The sequence below is a fragment of the Podarcis filfolensis genome, assembly GCF_964270895.1.
Source record: "Podarcis filfolensis genome assembly, chromosome: 17".
Classification (NCBI taxonomy): Eukaryota; Metazoa; Chordata; class Lepidosauria; order Squamata; family Lacertidae; genus Podarcis; species Podarcis filfolensis.
In genome coordinates, this window is record NC_139621.1 from 20098868 (window position 1) to 20113811 (window position 14944).

Consider the following 14944-nt stretch of genomic DNA (forward strand, 5'->3'; position numbering starts at 1 on the left):
AAATGCACAACAAATTCCAAGCTGACCTCTTTGAGTGGGTTCTTTATCATCCTTTCTCTAATCAATGTAGTAATGGTGTCTATTATTGTGAGAGTTGCTAATGCTTTTAAAGTACTGTGTTTGAATTTTTAAAATGTGAATATTTGATCAAAGCAGAGCAGTAACTTTTTAAAGGGATGTGGTCAGTAAAATTGTAAAAATTAAACTTTAAAATCTTTTTGAGGTACCCAAAGGACTGTTGTATAAACTTGAAATTTGGAGCTGGAATAAATTGGAGGTCAAAATTTCCCACACCTTGACTGAGGATTTACTAAACAGAGAGCCCCATTTATGAATTCCCATATGGGAACTTGTGTGTGAGAGTTTGCACTCAGATGTATTTTTAGCATTATTTCTAAAATGTCATATACATATACAGGTTTTGGTTCTTTGTCTGAGCTGTGTGATGATGCACATGTGTCTTAATAAGTGCATTGTAGAAACAAAGGTGGATTTTGGGCAGGGTGACTGGTTCTGCTGCACTGGGTGCCAAGCCTAGGGGGCACCACAGGGTTTTACAACTTTGACGTAGTGAATTGAACTAGAGAGAAAGCAAAAGGTGGTGGTGGGGGATTTTTGCCTCTCACAGAGCACCTCTGAAATTTGAAAGACTAAAGTCTGACCCTGGTAGAATTGTAATAAATTAACCTGAGATTCTTTAAATTCTATTTTAAATGTGCTGTTATTTCTAATAAGTAATAATCACAACACTTTTCTTAGAATTTTCACTTTTCTTCTGTGTTTTGCTTTTGTGGCATGCCAGTGAGGCACCTGGTAGGAATAATCAGGATGCATTTTACACTTGTATTTTACAAACTGCTGATGTAAATAAAGAAATGCTTATAGAGTACCTCAGGGACATTAGTTATATTGGGAATGAATGAAGTGTCTTAGCCTCTCATTCAAGAGCTTTCAAAGCAGCTACTATTTATAAAAAAAGTAGCAAATGAACTTTGTATTATTGAAGTGGAGATACATTTGTTGCTGAAGTTGAAATGCCTTCTCTGAGCACAATAATTATAAACAAGTAGTTGGAGATACATACATACATACATCATTTTATTTGTATGCAGCCTTTCTTTATTTAAAACCATGCTCAAGGCAGCTTGCAACATAAAAAAATACCTGTATTTTTCGCTCTATAACACGCACCCGACCATAACACGCACGTAGTTTTTAGAGGAGGAAAATCCGTAGGCATGCCACCCGTAGGCATTCCCTCCATAACACGCACAGACATTTCCCCTTACTTTCTAGGAGGAAAAAAGTGAGTGTTATGGTGCAAAAAATACGGTACATAGTTGCAAATATATCAAAAGTAGTTGTAAACAATAAATAACACATCAAGAAGTACATAGCCAAATTTAACAATTTCCACATAAATGATAATAAGATCTAAAAATATATCCCACCCCAAGATGACCTGCACCATGGTGCAATTTTCAGGCTTATAATCTGAATTCTTCTCAAAGACTGCTTTGCAGCCTCTGCAGCTTAGTCCCAAATGGGACATATTGTTCTGTGGTGGAGGGCTAGCCCCCATTACCATGCAAACTACATGGATTCTATGCAGTGTTGATCATATTCTAACAGACCTATTGAAATTAATATACATGATTCACTTAGTGGGTCTATTCTTGACTATAACTTGGTTGGATACAATCACATGTCCAAGCCCTCTCTGTCATCAGAACCAATGATCTCTTCTTGCACCAGTGGAATATTGCTTGTCTGTGTACAGCATGCTATGCATATATGTGTTCATTTTTGTGTGTGTGATCTAGATCTAATTCAGTTTTTCTTCTTTTACTTGCATCTGTACAAATTCAGTCATATGGGATTGATTTCACTGTTTCAGTTTATAAGCAACTTCTGCTTCTGTCATCTTTCCTGCTGAAAAATGCAAAGTTTGATGTGCAAACCTGTAGATCAAATGCTTTAAGTCACAGGTAGGGAACTGTAGGCTTTCCTGATATTGTTTGACTCCACCTTCCATCAGCACCAGCCAGCATGGCCAGTGATCCACATTAATAGAAGCTGTAGTCCACTATCTGGAGATCCAGAGTTCGCTTATATCAGGCATAGGCAAACTCGGCCCTCCAGATGTTTTGAAACTACAATTCCCAGCATCCCTGACCACTGGTCCTGTTAGCTAGGGATCATGGGAGTTGTAGGCCAAAAACATCTGGAGGGCCGAGTTTGCCTATGCCTGCCCTATACGTGCTTTAAATTCTTTATACACAGGACTTTTATCCAATCCAATATTTATTTTTAAAAAAATATGCTCCTTTTTCCCCTTCCAAAGGAGGTGTTCAAAGTAGCTAACGAAATATAGAAGCAAACACAAAAATAACAACAACCCCATACTAAAACAGCTAAATATCAAGTCTTTTACCAAAAGCTGTATGTAAAAAGGGGGAACCCGGAGAGCTAGAGCTTGCAGTTGATTAGTTTAAACAGCATCAGAATCAGAAACTTGTTTAAAAAGAAAAGTTTTCAGATGCCAGCAGCATCTTGATAAAGGAGGAGTTGATTTAGTCTCTTGGAGCAGGGAATTTCACATATGGGGCATTGCCACATAACAAGCCTACTGCAGGAGATGGGCCTTGAAGTGGCTGATCCCAAGTAGTTTAGACCTTAAAAGATAATAAGACCTTGAATTATACTTGGAAAGAAACCAGCAGCCAGTGCAGCTGTTAGACTAAAATGGTTGCATGGTCCTAACACTCAGCCCAGTCAAGATTTTACTGGCAGCATTCTTCAGCGATTTTAATTTCCAAGTGGTTTTCAGGGACAGGCCCACCTACAGCATGTTCCAGTGTTCCAGTCAAGATGTAACTAAAGCATTTAGCACCATGGATAAGGTTAATACTTGCTTTATTTCCCACAGTTTAATTTATTCAATTGGCAGTACAGCTCAGTGATCCTAATGTTTAGAATATGTTTTTCACAAATAGAGGACATTTTTCACTTGTCAAAACATTTTTGTTCATTCTGTTAGGCTGCAATGTGCCAGTGCATATTACAGTATGCTAAATGCATTATGCAATATATGTTCAGGCAACTGTCAATCTGCTGTCAAATCAGTGAAACTTAAGTTTTTGTCTCATTTTTTTGTGCTATGAAAATGAAAGTTAGCTTGTGGTAACTTGACAGCTTTGTTGCAAAGGTTTGTGCTCAACAAAAGGTGATGATCTTGCCTTCCCTTGTTCAGAAGAAAGTCACAGCTGGCATAATCTAATTTGGACACGTGAGATTTCACTAAATGTAGCTGAGTTGGAGCCCATTTTTCTTTGTTATGAGATGGAGAAGTAGTATGTAACATTATATTCTGCTTTGCCTAGCTTGAAACTAGAGCATGTAATTAAACATAGTGTATGGCATATGCTTTTTGGTTTGTTAAACCTAAGTGGCTATTATATTTATTTATCTAGCCAGGCATTTATACTGGAGGGCGTGTGGCTTGCTATTCTTTCTGACAAGTTATTTTAAGTTTGGTACAGCTAGCTTTTGCCACCAGTTCAATCTCCTGCAAACTGGGAAATAATTGCATCTAACCCTGAGAGGGGCAACAGGTAACTTCCTCCCATTTTTAAAGTCTGAGTTTGAACTGGGGTGATAACAGCGCTGCTACTACCTATAAATATATGTTTGCATATTTGGTGGGTAGAGCTGATTGTTCTGCCGTATCTATGCAGGGTGGATAAAAATCAAAGATTAAAAAATAAATAAGTAAAATTAGGATTTTTTTATTTTAATCAGATTTTTAAAATAAAATGCTTTTGGAGGAAAAGTCTTTCTAAAGATAGTTTTCTATTTAAGTTACATTATAGTCCAAAGGCTATTAATCAGGAAATAAGGATTTATTTTAAGTTTTTCATGTGTGCTAAAACTCAGTCTTTTTTTTTTAAAAAAAGCGTTTAACCACATCAGTTAACAAACATGGATACATATGCTATAATGTTATTGCTTTAGTTAAATAAATTGTTATTAAGGAAATGATTATTTTTCTCCTTCCAATAAAGTACAGCAGAAAAGTTGTCCAAATATAAACAGTTAACTTATTAAACCTCACAGTAATTTCATAATTATCTTTCTTTGTATTTCTGATAGTATAACCAAATCGGTAATTTTTGATATACTGTAACTGTAAAAACTACTCTGAAAATTTATTATTCCAAAAATGAAACCTTTCTCTGGTTGTAAATATTAAGATCATAGCATCAAGAATGAGTCTTTATGTAAAAAAAAAAAAATTTTTTTATCAAGTCTTACTGACTAGTGATTTAAACCACGATTTAAATAATGGTTTAAATCTATTTGATTTAAATCAAATCCGTCCTGTATCTGTGTATTTTGGTATGTTAACAAGAACATAAAAGGAAGGCTTGAAATGACCATGCTCTGGCAAGGAAAAAATACATTAAATTCATGAGCAGATGCTTGGTTATAAGAACAGAAGTTCAAATGTACTTCTTCCTTCTTTAGGAACTTAATTTTGCTGATGCAACAATGGGATTGTATGGAATAAGGCTGCAGAAGCCTTTCCATCCCTATGATGATTTTGGATTTAATAATAATGACTTTACTATCAAAAGACAGGGATACAGATAACATAAACATCACACGTTTTTGCAAACAGTGCTATTTCAGTCCTCTAACAGTCTTCCAGAGCAGCTTTGGCGGATGAAGCTTCTGCCCTTTGCTACAGTTTTCTGTTGAGAAATACAGAACAAGGAACTCTTTTGCTACCTGCACATTAAAAATAAAAAAAAATTTATTCTAATCAGGAGCTTCCCCCCAATATTGTAACAGTGAAACTTCTGTCAGGTTTCAGCTGCATGATGTCTGTTGGAATAAGTTTAATTTGTATTCATATTACAGGATCTTTTTACAAGCACTATTGAGTTCTTAACACCAGTTTTCATTAGTTATTTGTCTGGAGCTGCATGTTTCATCTGTCAGTTATATTCTGTTCGCTAAAAACTTTCAGAATAAAATAGTTATAAACTTAGATTGCATATTTTATTAAATTGATAAAATGTATTGCTATGTTTGCAAATATATAAAAGTTTATTATTTATACACTTGCATTAATACAAGTTATCTCTCTCCTGCAGTCTCCTGGTACATAAGTGGACAGTGACCTGTTTGTTCCGGTTGATGTAGAAGACAGGTGTCAAATCAGCAGGTAAAAACAATGTTTAATCTGTTCACAGCCTCATACGCTTATTAGGAGTTTGTTAGAATGCCAAGTAATGTATTTTCTCCTAACCTTTTCACTTTTGAACAGCAAATACATAAAAGGCTGTGTATTTATTGTTGGACTCTTGTGCTCTGCTAAATCCTAAATTACTTACTGGTATTTCATAAAGCAGGAGGTCATCCTATATGAGCAAAGAATGATATTACTGCTAATGCTTTTTTAAAAAACGAGGAAGTTGCCTACATATGGTGGGATCTACATAAATCCCTATCCCCAGCACATGGGCAGAAACATGCCAGGGAATTGGAGTCTTGTGCAGTTTTCAGAACTTGCATTCCTTCATTCAGTGAAGGGCTGAATTGGGCATGAAGTTGCACAGAGGAATTTGCATTCCATATAATGGCCTGGTTTGTTGAATGCCTGTACACTGAAGACAGGGCCAGCCTATGGGTATCTGAGTAAATAATTTATTACTTTGAGGAGGAGGGAGGTCTGCTACTTGTAATTACAGGATATTTATTTGAATATTTATTGTTTTCATATGACTGAACCCCATGCATCATTATATGGTGCCAAAGCAAAGCAACAAGAGCCAGTGTGTGGTGTTGTGGTTAAGAGCGATAGGCTCGTAATCTGGGGGAACCGGGTTCGCGTCTCCGCTCCTCCACATGCAGCTGCTGGGTGACCTTGGGCTAGTCACACTTCTTTGAAGTCTCTCAGCCCCACTCACCTCACAGAGTGTTTGTTGTGGAGGAGGAAGGGAAAGGAGAATGTTAGCCGCTTTGAGACTCCTTCGGGTAGTGATAAAGCGGGATATCAAATCCAAACTCCTCTTCTTCTTCAATGAAAAACAATAATGGGCTGCAGCTGATGATGATGAATGGAATTATGCATTTCAGAACTAAATTCTGTTTAATTTGTCCATTTAGCAATAATGGATAAGGCACTTGAAAACATACAGCTTTCCTTCATGCAGTTAACAATACTGTAGGACTCTAAACCAAATTAAAAACCCCTAAGGCTGACCTCCTTACCTTTTACACAGAAACTGCCTGGGTTATGATAAATGCCAGACATAAGCACTGAAACCAGCCAGACTGTTTTGCTAACACTTATCAGTCGATAGCAAAGACACATATAAGACAAAGTGGATCATTCTTTAAACAAAAACTAGAGTCTTTGAGGCTCTTGATTGAAACAATGAATAACTTCTTTTATAAATTTCTCCTTGGGATGTGTCTTCAACTTGTGTTGTGTTCCCAACATTGTCTCCTGTCCATTTTTGTTCCTAACCTTGTCTTCATAACCACATATTTGTATTAGGCACAAGCAATCAATGCAGGAGAAAAGAGGCACAACATGATCAGCAGTTGGATGCAGTTGCATTGATATAATGTATAAAGCATTACAATATTTTTTTTACTCAAATACACTGCTGCATGACTAACAGTGTTTGTGTTTTACCAGGCGTAAATCTGAGCAGCCATGGCTGCTCAATCCTTGGACCCTCCTCCAAACCCAAGCTGTAAAATCATGACTTTTCGGCCTACAATGGATGAGTTCAGGGACTTTAATAAGTACTTGGCTTACATGGAATCAAAAGGTGCTCATCGTGCTGGGCTGGCAAAGGTAAATCCTTTAAAATGCTGTGTAGAGCAACCAACCACCAATTTTAATACGTACACTCTGTATAAAGTTCTCATAAAGATTATACATATCATTATAAAGATCTATCAGATAGCTAGATAATACTAATACGCAAATGACGTAACAAACAATATATCAAATGTCACAATGTGAATGAAATATAGCTGGGGGAAAAATACTGCCAAATATCAGAGAAATGTTGCATGGGTTTGGCTTTACCAATGACTGCCTGAAAAGGTCACACAACAATGTATATAAAATTCTGTATTTGTTGGGGACAAAGTTGGTACTCATATTCTATTACTACAATTTATAAGCTACTCACTGATGTATCCTGCAGTAAAAGAATAATGAATGAATAGCTATTGTTTTTTGTTTTTTAATTTATTTACAAATTTCCCAAGACATTTTTATCTGATGGTAATTTTCCTCCAAAGCCAAGTGCTTTTTCAGTTTTGTTTCTTTTAGTATGTCTCTTTCTATAGGAAGCAAATTAAAATGTATTTGTTTTCACTTGTTCTTACATATTTACATTCTGTTACATTCCCTGTTACATTCTGGGGCCTCAGAAGTACACATGGAACATCCTTTGCTAGCAAGCGTTCTCCATTCTCTTCTGTAGAAAAGACAGATCTCTGCATACTGAGGGTTTCACGTGCACCTTCTCAGGGGAGTTTTTCTACAAAGTGACATGCTTTGTAGATTTATATTAATACCTTGTTCGATACCTTGGTTTCATATATAATGTTACGCATTAGATAAATATAAAGGAACAACTCTCTTGGGTTATTGTTTTGCACACTGGAGACCTGTGTTGTGAAGTATGCAGGTGTTTTCTGAAGGGGTGCAACACAATACTGCTAATGAGATCTTGACTAAAGCTAGAGAAGGAACCAAACAAAACTGGCCTCCTGAGATTGTATTGCTTCATAGTTGCAACCTAAAAATCATGTAGTATGTCTTCAGTGATTATGGCATTTAATTTTATTATAATAATTGTAAGAGACTGCAGATGTAATATTCACCTTGGCTTTTCTGTGGCAGCTAAAAGAAATCAATGGACTGACTATACATTATTTGATATAACATATACAAACAAACAAACTCTCTCTCTTTTCTTGTTGCACTAAAATGTCCAAAGCCAAGAAACATGATACCAAAACAAAGAATAACCTCGATTTCCTTCATTGCGGTAATATCCATCTTTTGTCCAATATTATACAGTGGTACCTCTGGTTATGAACACCTCAGGTTACAAACTCCGCTAACCCAGAAGTAGCTGCTCCTGGTTGCGAACTTTGCCCCAGGATGCGATTGGAAATTGCGTGCCGGAGGCGTGCACGCAACGGGAGGCCCCATTAGTGAAAGCGCTCAGGAGAAGAATGGTTTCAGCTTAAGAACGGACCCCCGGAACGAATTAAGTTTGTAACCAGAGGTACCACTGTATTGGAATTAGTAATGGATGCGTTTGGATTCTTCCATTATAATACAACAGTTAGAATCTTTGGTCAGGGTAAAGTATGTTGTAATAATAGGGATGGGTGGTTTTTCTCCCCAGTAGTGCTGAACTTATTTGTCCTCAATTCCTCCAGGCCTATTTCTAAGGTAAACACAGCTACCATGTAATCTTTTCTATCTGATGTGTAATGCATGATGCAAAACAACATTTTATTAACATGTTGGCATTTGTATTTGAATATTGATTATTAAAACTTGTAATTTGTCCTAGCCGCTATATAGTATGCAGTTTGAAAATTAAAACCAGAATTATTTTTTCTTTTAAAATGTCCTATTTATCTGGTCTGCATTTCATCAGTGAGAAGTGACTTTGTTAAAAGGCTGCATATGGTGTTAGTTTTTTAATATAGTATGCATTTTTAGTAATGACTGTATTCTACTGGAAACCCTAGTCCATTATTCACAGAGAAAGGATCTTAAAAGTCACGCTTTAGGCTGCAATCCTATACACATTTACCTGGGAGAAAGTCCCATTGAGTTAAACGGGAATCACTTCTGAGAAGAGAGGCATTGGATTGCATTGTTAGAGGCTGAGTCTTAATATTATTGTTAATACTATGGTTTTAAATGATATCAAGTATTCATAAAGTGACTTACAAATGCAGCAAAACAGTAAAATAAGGTAAATAATACTGAACAATAATAGGACAATAAAAGTAGGCAACAGGCCAGCAGTCATGTTAAAAAGAAGAGAACAATGATTAATCAAGTACTACAAGAACACTGAAACAAATAAAGGTGCATTTTGTGATCCAAAGTTGATGAAGTAAGGATACATGGTTTTTTGTCCTAGGGGCCTCTTTTAACGTTGACGGTGAAATATCAGCAGTATAGAGTAGAATTTCAAGCATACAACATAATTTTAAACGATAACCTGTAGAGGGTCATCTACTTATCAAGCAGATTAAGTGGCCACCTGTGTTGTGCAATCAACATTTTGATTTGATTTATTGTATTTGTGCCGCTTTTCATTCAAATGAGTCTCATAGCAGCTTACAAACAATAAACACCACAATAACATAATAAAGCATAATAGAACATCACAAATACAACATAAATCTTATGAGATAATTAACAAATCCTCAATAAAACAGTTATGATCTAGAAAACACTTAGCCGAAAAGCAACTAAAAATAATTACAACAAAAGTCGAATTACGTATTACAATACAGCTTTCATAATCTATAAAATACTAACATTAATAAAATAGCAACTAAAAAAAAAAGCTAAACACAGTTAAGTTCAGACACACACTCTACACACCCCAGTGACTCTTTTCATTTCATTAAAACATACATAAAATACACATAGTGCTTGTTAAGCCAGGGCAGCCAGATGCTGCACTGGCTGGTATCCTCAGGAAGTGGGCCATGGTGGAGATGAAGGGGCTGTTGGGCTTACCGCCAATGGTAAGGTTGACTCTGGGTAGCCTGCCCAGTTGCCATTGATGAGGAGCTTGCACACATCCCTCTCAATAATCAGGAGATCCATCCCCACTCAACCCTGTCCTTCTGGAGTGGCAAGTCATGGCTGCACTCTGTGTAGAGGTTGACCAGGAGTGTCACAGTCTGGTTTACAGGTGGTCAGAGTCCTGGTGGAGGACATCGGGACTGGGGGCAAGATGGCGGGATGGGAGCAGGAACGGGAGTCTGGAAGCCAGGAGCCAGGAAGCCAAGGGTCCGAGGGTCAGGAAACCAGGAGTCGAGGGTCAGGAAGCAAGGAGTCAAGAAGTCAAACGTAGCAAGGCAAGAAGCATGTTGCTGTGGCAAAGAGCCAAAGGGAAATGCTGATCTTATATCCCTTCCCGGCTCTTGTCATCAGGTGCTGTGAGTTACCAATCGGCCTCACCTGTGTGGCCACGCCTTCCCTCTTGAGAACAAACTTAGGAAAGCCCCAGGTCACAGGGCCTGGCTCCTGCACGTACTCCTGACAAGGAGGTCCAGCAGTGCCTCCATGCTCGGGATGCTCTCGTTGCACGATGGTTCATCTGCCAGCTGCATCTCCAGCTTCTTCAGCTGAACCTTGGCCTATATGGTAGGAGAAGATGAGGTTGCCGGTAGAGGGAGGGAATGGGGCAGCTAGCTGAATCCACCAAGTGGTAGGGAGATGCCATGATAAAGATGCTGAGAGAACCTCAGCAGGATCCTGGTGGCTCACAGCTGTTGACTTGAAGCTGCACCTCGTTCTTTGCGTCCAGGCCTATGGAAGGCATGAAGCACAGGGCATCAGCTGGTGAGAATGGAAGATGAGAGGTAGGGGTGGGCTTGAGGAGCTGGAGAGTGTGGAAGTGGGAATGCTTCCATCTCCATGTCTTCGGGCTTGCTCAACTGCTGCTCCCTGGGCTTCTGGTGCTGTTTTTGTTGAAGCCATCTGCTTGGTGACCTTGGATTAGTTATCTCTGTGTTGTTTTTCCATTCAGAACCAGTTTTTTTTACCATATAATGTATGACATATAATGCTGAAATTCTTTGGGGTGGAAACTGACTCAATATGTTTTCATAGGTAGTAGAGTACAGTGGTATGTTGTTAAATATAAATTCTCAGAAATTTATTCATGTTGGCTCCAAGAGAAGATACTGTGAGAATTCAAATAGTTTGAGCTTTGTGGCCTTAAAAAAATCATCATTGACCTTGAGTTAAAGAAAAGCATGCAAATGTTCTTAGAATATTCACACCGTGTAGCCCAAATCACAAGTGCATGCTTAATAGTCATGAAAATGAGAATTGCTATGCACATATTTGATTTTTATGCATACATCTTAAATGCACGGTTTCTCTACCTCCCTAAGCAATATTTAGTTCCTTTTCAAGTGTGCATACATTTTCTGAAAATTTGTGGAATAAATACTTGTGCAGAGCATCTTACTGGCTAAAGCTTCTGTCATATGTTTTTACCTGATGTACATAAATGAAGAGACATGTACTAATTTCAGGATTTTACTTGCCTACATTTTCACAATTTCTTTTAAGTGGCAACATCTTTTGCTGAAATTGATTTTGTCATGTATTTTAGACTTGTGCAGTTTAATGTAAAGACAATTCAGTCCGAAAGCACTTAAAAAAGACCTTCAGTGTATTAATGTTTATCTGGAAAACAAATCAATGATGGATTTAGGGTGGTGCGAGCAGTCCCTGCCCCGGGTGCTGAGCCAATGGGGTGCATCATCATCACCATACCTTTATTTGTACAGATAATGTACAGGTAAAAATATGGGTAAACTGTACCTAAAGGAATTATTGTGAAAATAAGAAATACTTGGGCAGGGGCACCAAATTTTGCCTTTGCTCAGAGCACCATATTACCAAAGTCCACCCCTGAAGAAATTCAGGCTTTTTGTCAACAAAAGAAAAACTTGTGACCATATGCCAGCATCCCTCAAGGCACTGATCAAGTGTATTCAAGCTTAGTTCCGTGGTGTAGACTACTTTGGTCTTGGTCCAGAGCCCCAGAATATGGAAAACCTTATCTAAATTTTGTAGACCAGTGGTCTTCAGCATGTCAAGAGTCAGGACTCACTTGGCACAGGGTACAAACTTCCAAGAGTGCAGGCCTGTGCATGTGGAGGGTTGGGCTAGCAGGGGGAAAAACGCTCTTAAAGTATACAATTTGTCCACATGCTTACAAGTATCCTTCTGTCAAGCAGTGTATCTGTCCGTGAACCTAGGCCAACAAACACAATCCTTACACAATCCAGACTACAGTTGTGTCGCAAGAAGAAATTAAAGTTCCACTAGTTGAGAGCCATTGTAATTTGCAAAGTTAAGTCACATGTATAAAACACACAGTTTATTTCTTTAAAATATTCCTGAGCAAGTTACAATTAAAATACAAATCCCTGTGCTGACTGCATCCATGTATAAAAGCAAGGCAGATAAATTAAACCAGAAAAAAGTAAAAGCCAACGTATTACTAAAGAATTAAGCCATAAATTGTTCTGGTAAATCACTCATTTTGGTGAAGAGAAGCACTGAGGCCAACAGCTTCTAGTCCAAATGACAATTAGCTGATACATGGAAGATAATTCAAAACTCTTGTAAAACACAATACAATTCACATGAATTGTGATTGTGTGTGGGTCTGGACCTGTCCACTACTAGAAAGTAGTCCCTGCCAGCTTTTCGCTTAAGTAATGCAGTTCTTTACCTAAAAATATTCTCACACCTCCTTTACCTCGTCCCTGAATTCCTGCCCTTTAATTTGTCCTAGGATCGCTTTCCAATCCTCTGGCTGTCAGAAAAGCTATTTTTGTCCCCAGAGCCCCATGTGAAGTTTTTAATTCCTTGCGAACTGACAACTTTTCCTTCCTTTACAGAAATTGATCTGCAAGTGTTCCAAGTGCTTTTGTCCCCAGAGTACTTGGAACACTTGTGAATGTTTTGTGCCATTATGGCATCTCAGCCAATTAATTTAATATTCACTGCCGCAAACAAAATGCAATATAGAATGCCTGACAGTTCTTTTATAAAACAGTTAGCATAAAGGTAAAGGGACCCCTGACCATTAGGTCCAGTCATGACCGACTCTGGGGTGCGGCGCTCATCTCGCTTTATTGGCCGAGGGAACCGGCGTACAGCTTCTGGGTCATGTGGCCAGCATGACTAAGCCGCTTCTGGCAAAACAGAGCAGCACACGGAAATGCCGTTTACCTTCCCGCCGGAGCGGTACCTATTTATCTACTTGCACTTTGACGTGCTTTCGAACTGCTAGGTTGGCAGGAGCAGGGACCGAGCAACAGGAGCTCACCCCGTCGCAGGGATTTGAACCGCCGACCTTCTGATTGGCAAGTCCTAGGCTCTGTGGTTTAACCCACAGTGCTCCCCCAACCCTTCAGAGTTAGCATAGGTTGGCCTTTATTCATAATTTGGAGTTAACACAAATATTAGCCTGTGGCTATTACGCCACTGTTATTTTCACCTTCTTTTTCTATCATGCATAAGGTAATATTTAACACAATGTAACACATTTTTCAGAAATTAAAATCCAGGATCAAATATTCTCTCTGTTAAAACATTGGGCAGTATGGCTGCACGCCAGGGGTATCTAACCTGTGTCCCTCCATATCTTGTTGGACTCCCAACTCCCATCAATCCCATGGCCAATAGTCAGGGATCACGGAAGTTATAGTCCAGCAATATTTGGCAGAGATTATCTGCCCTTATTATGGATCAAATAATGCACATTTAGCAAAGCTTTTGACTCCCCCTTGAGATATAGCAAGAAGCTTTGGCACTGATACTATAGAGCAGGAGGCTGCTGTTCAAAGAAAACAAATAGAAAATTCCACTGGTAAGCAGCATTCTGGCAACTAATATCTGCCATTAGGCCACCAAATCTACTGGCTTTACATGAATGTTGAGTTTTCCAGATAATACTGCTGGCTTTCCTTATATAGAATTTCATTAAATGTAACTCTTTGTTTTCATCCTTTTAAACCTTCTTTTAAGTTACACTGGCTGCTGTTAATATGCTGTTCCCCTAAATTTCTAGGTGATTCCCCCCAAGGAGTGGAAGCCAAGAAAATGCTATGATGACATTGATTCTCTGATTATACCAGCTCCAATTCAACAGATGGTTACTGGACAATCAGGGCTCTTCACTCAGTACAACATTCAGAAAAAGCCAATGACTGTGAAGGAGTTTCGGCAACTTGCCAACAGTGACAAGTAGGTATAGTCATTCAGTGCCACCACAAGGTGGAGATTATGTGGCTGCACGCTTAAGTTACAGTTTTACTTTAGAGTAATTAAGTCATGTATACTGTAGGATAATCTATAGATTGCAGTTTATGGTTTCTAAATAAAAGCTATAGTTTAAGAATGCATACAAATGCATACTTAGGCTCATGTATGCATTTCCCCCCAATAGAATTCAATAAAATTCCTTAATACATTGCTTCTAAGGGCTAATAAAAACACATTCCTCACATTTTTACACTTCCACATTTTCTGCAAACCCTCCACACAGGCTGTTCTGCAGACAGTTTCTATTCTCAAGGTCACACAGCTTTTGGAGATAGGGAATGTTTCACTTTAGAAACTATATTGATATAGCTTTTATATTATTGGTTCTTTGGTAGGAGGCTGCCTAAAACTATTAGAAAATAAGCTGATAGCAGTATTTTGATTTCAATTTAGAAGCAATGAATGTTGTCAGCCTGCTTGCACAATTGGACTTCCTCTCCTCCTACTTGCAGTGCCTGGTGTTTCCCCAAAATCTAACCTGGATGGTTGGGGAAATCTCTTGGAGCAGGTGGAGGGCTGCAGCGGGCTGCAGAAGGAAAGGAAACTCCTACTGCATTTGCTGGAGGACTGTTGAGTTGCCAGGCAAAAGACCTTTCAGCAAAGCAAAGCTAGCAGCTCTAGTTAAGTCAAGTGAAATATGCATTATATTAATGCTACTTTTAAGAGTGTTACAAGAATTACTTTTATTTCAAAAATTCCAATATTTGGTTATGGTTCATATATAGTATCTCATATCTAACTCTTGTATTTGGTTTTCTACATTTGTGATATGCAAGATAAGCCCACTAAAAA

General features: G+C 38.3%; 1 protein-coding gene across 9 annotated transcripts in view; it reads left to right on the forward strand.

The window, feature by feature from the left end:
- Window positions 1-14944, forward strand: part of KDM4C (lysine demethylase 4C) — a gene marked incomplete at its 5' end in the record, with an annotated part of 182636 nt that overhangs the window by 2647 nt on the left and 165045 nt on the right. For 8 of the 9 annotated variants that reach the window (XR_014542979.1, XM_083592984.1, XM_083592980.1 and 5 more), the window contains 3 exons: window positions 5160-5230; window positions 6713-6874; window positions 13899-14074. Coding sequence is in view for 8 of the 9 variants with exons in the window: in XM_083592984.1 (XP_083449110.1) it covers window positions 6731-6874; window positions 13899-14074 (320 nt within the window). Of the gene's footprint in view, window positions 1-3477; window positions 3615-5159; window positions 5231-6712; window positions 6875-13898; window positions 14075-14944 lie in introns of those variants that run through there. The other variant, XM_083592978.1, reaches the window with a different exon arrangement.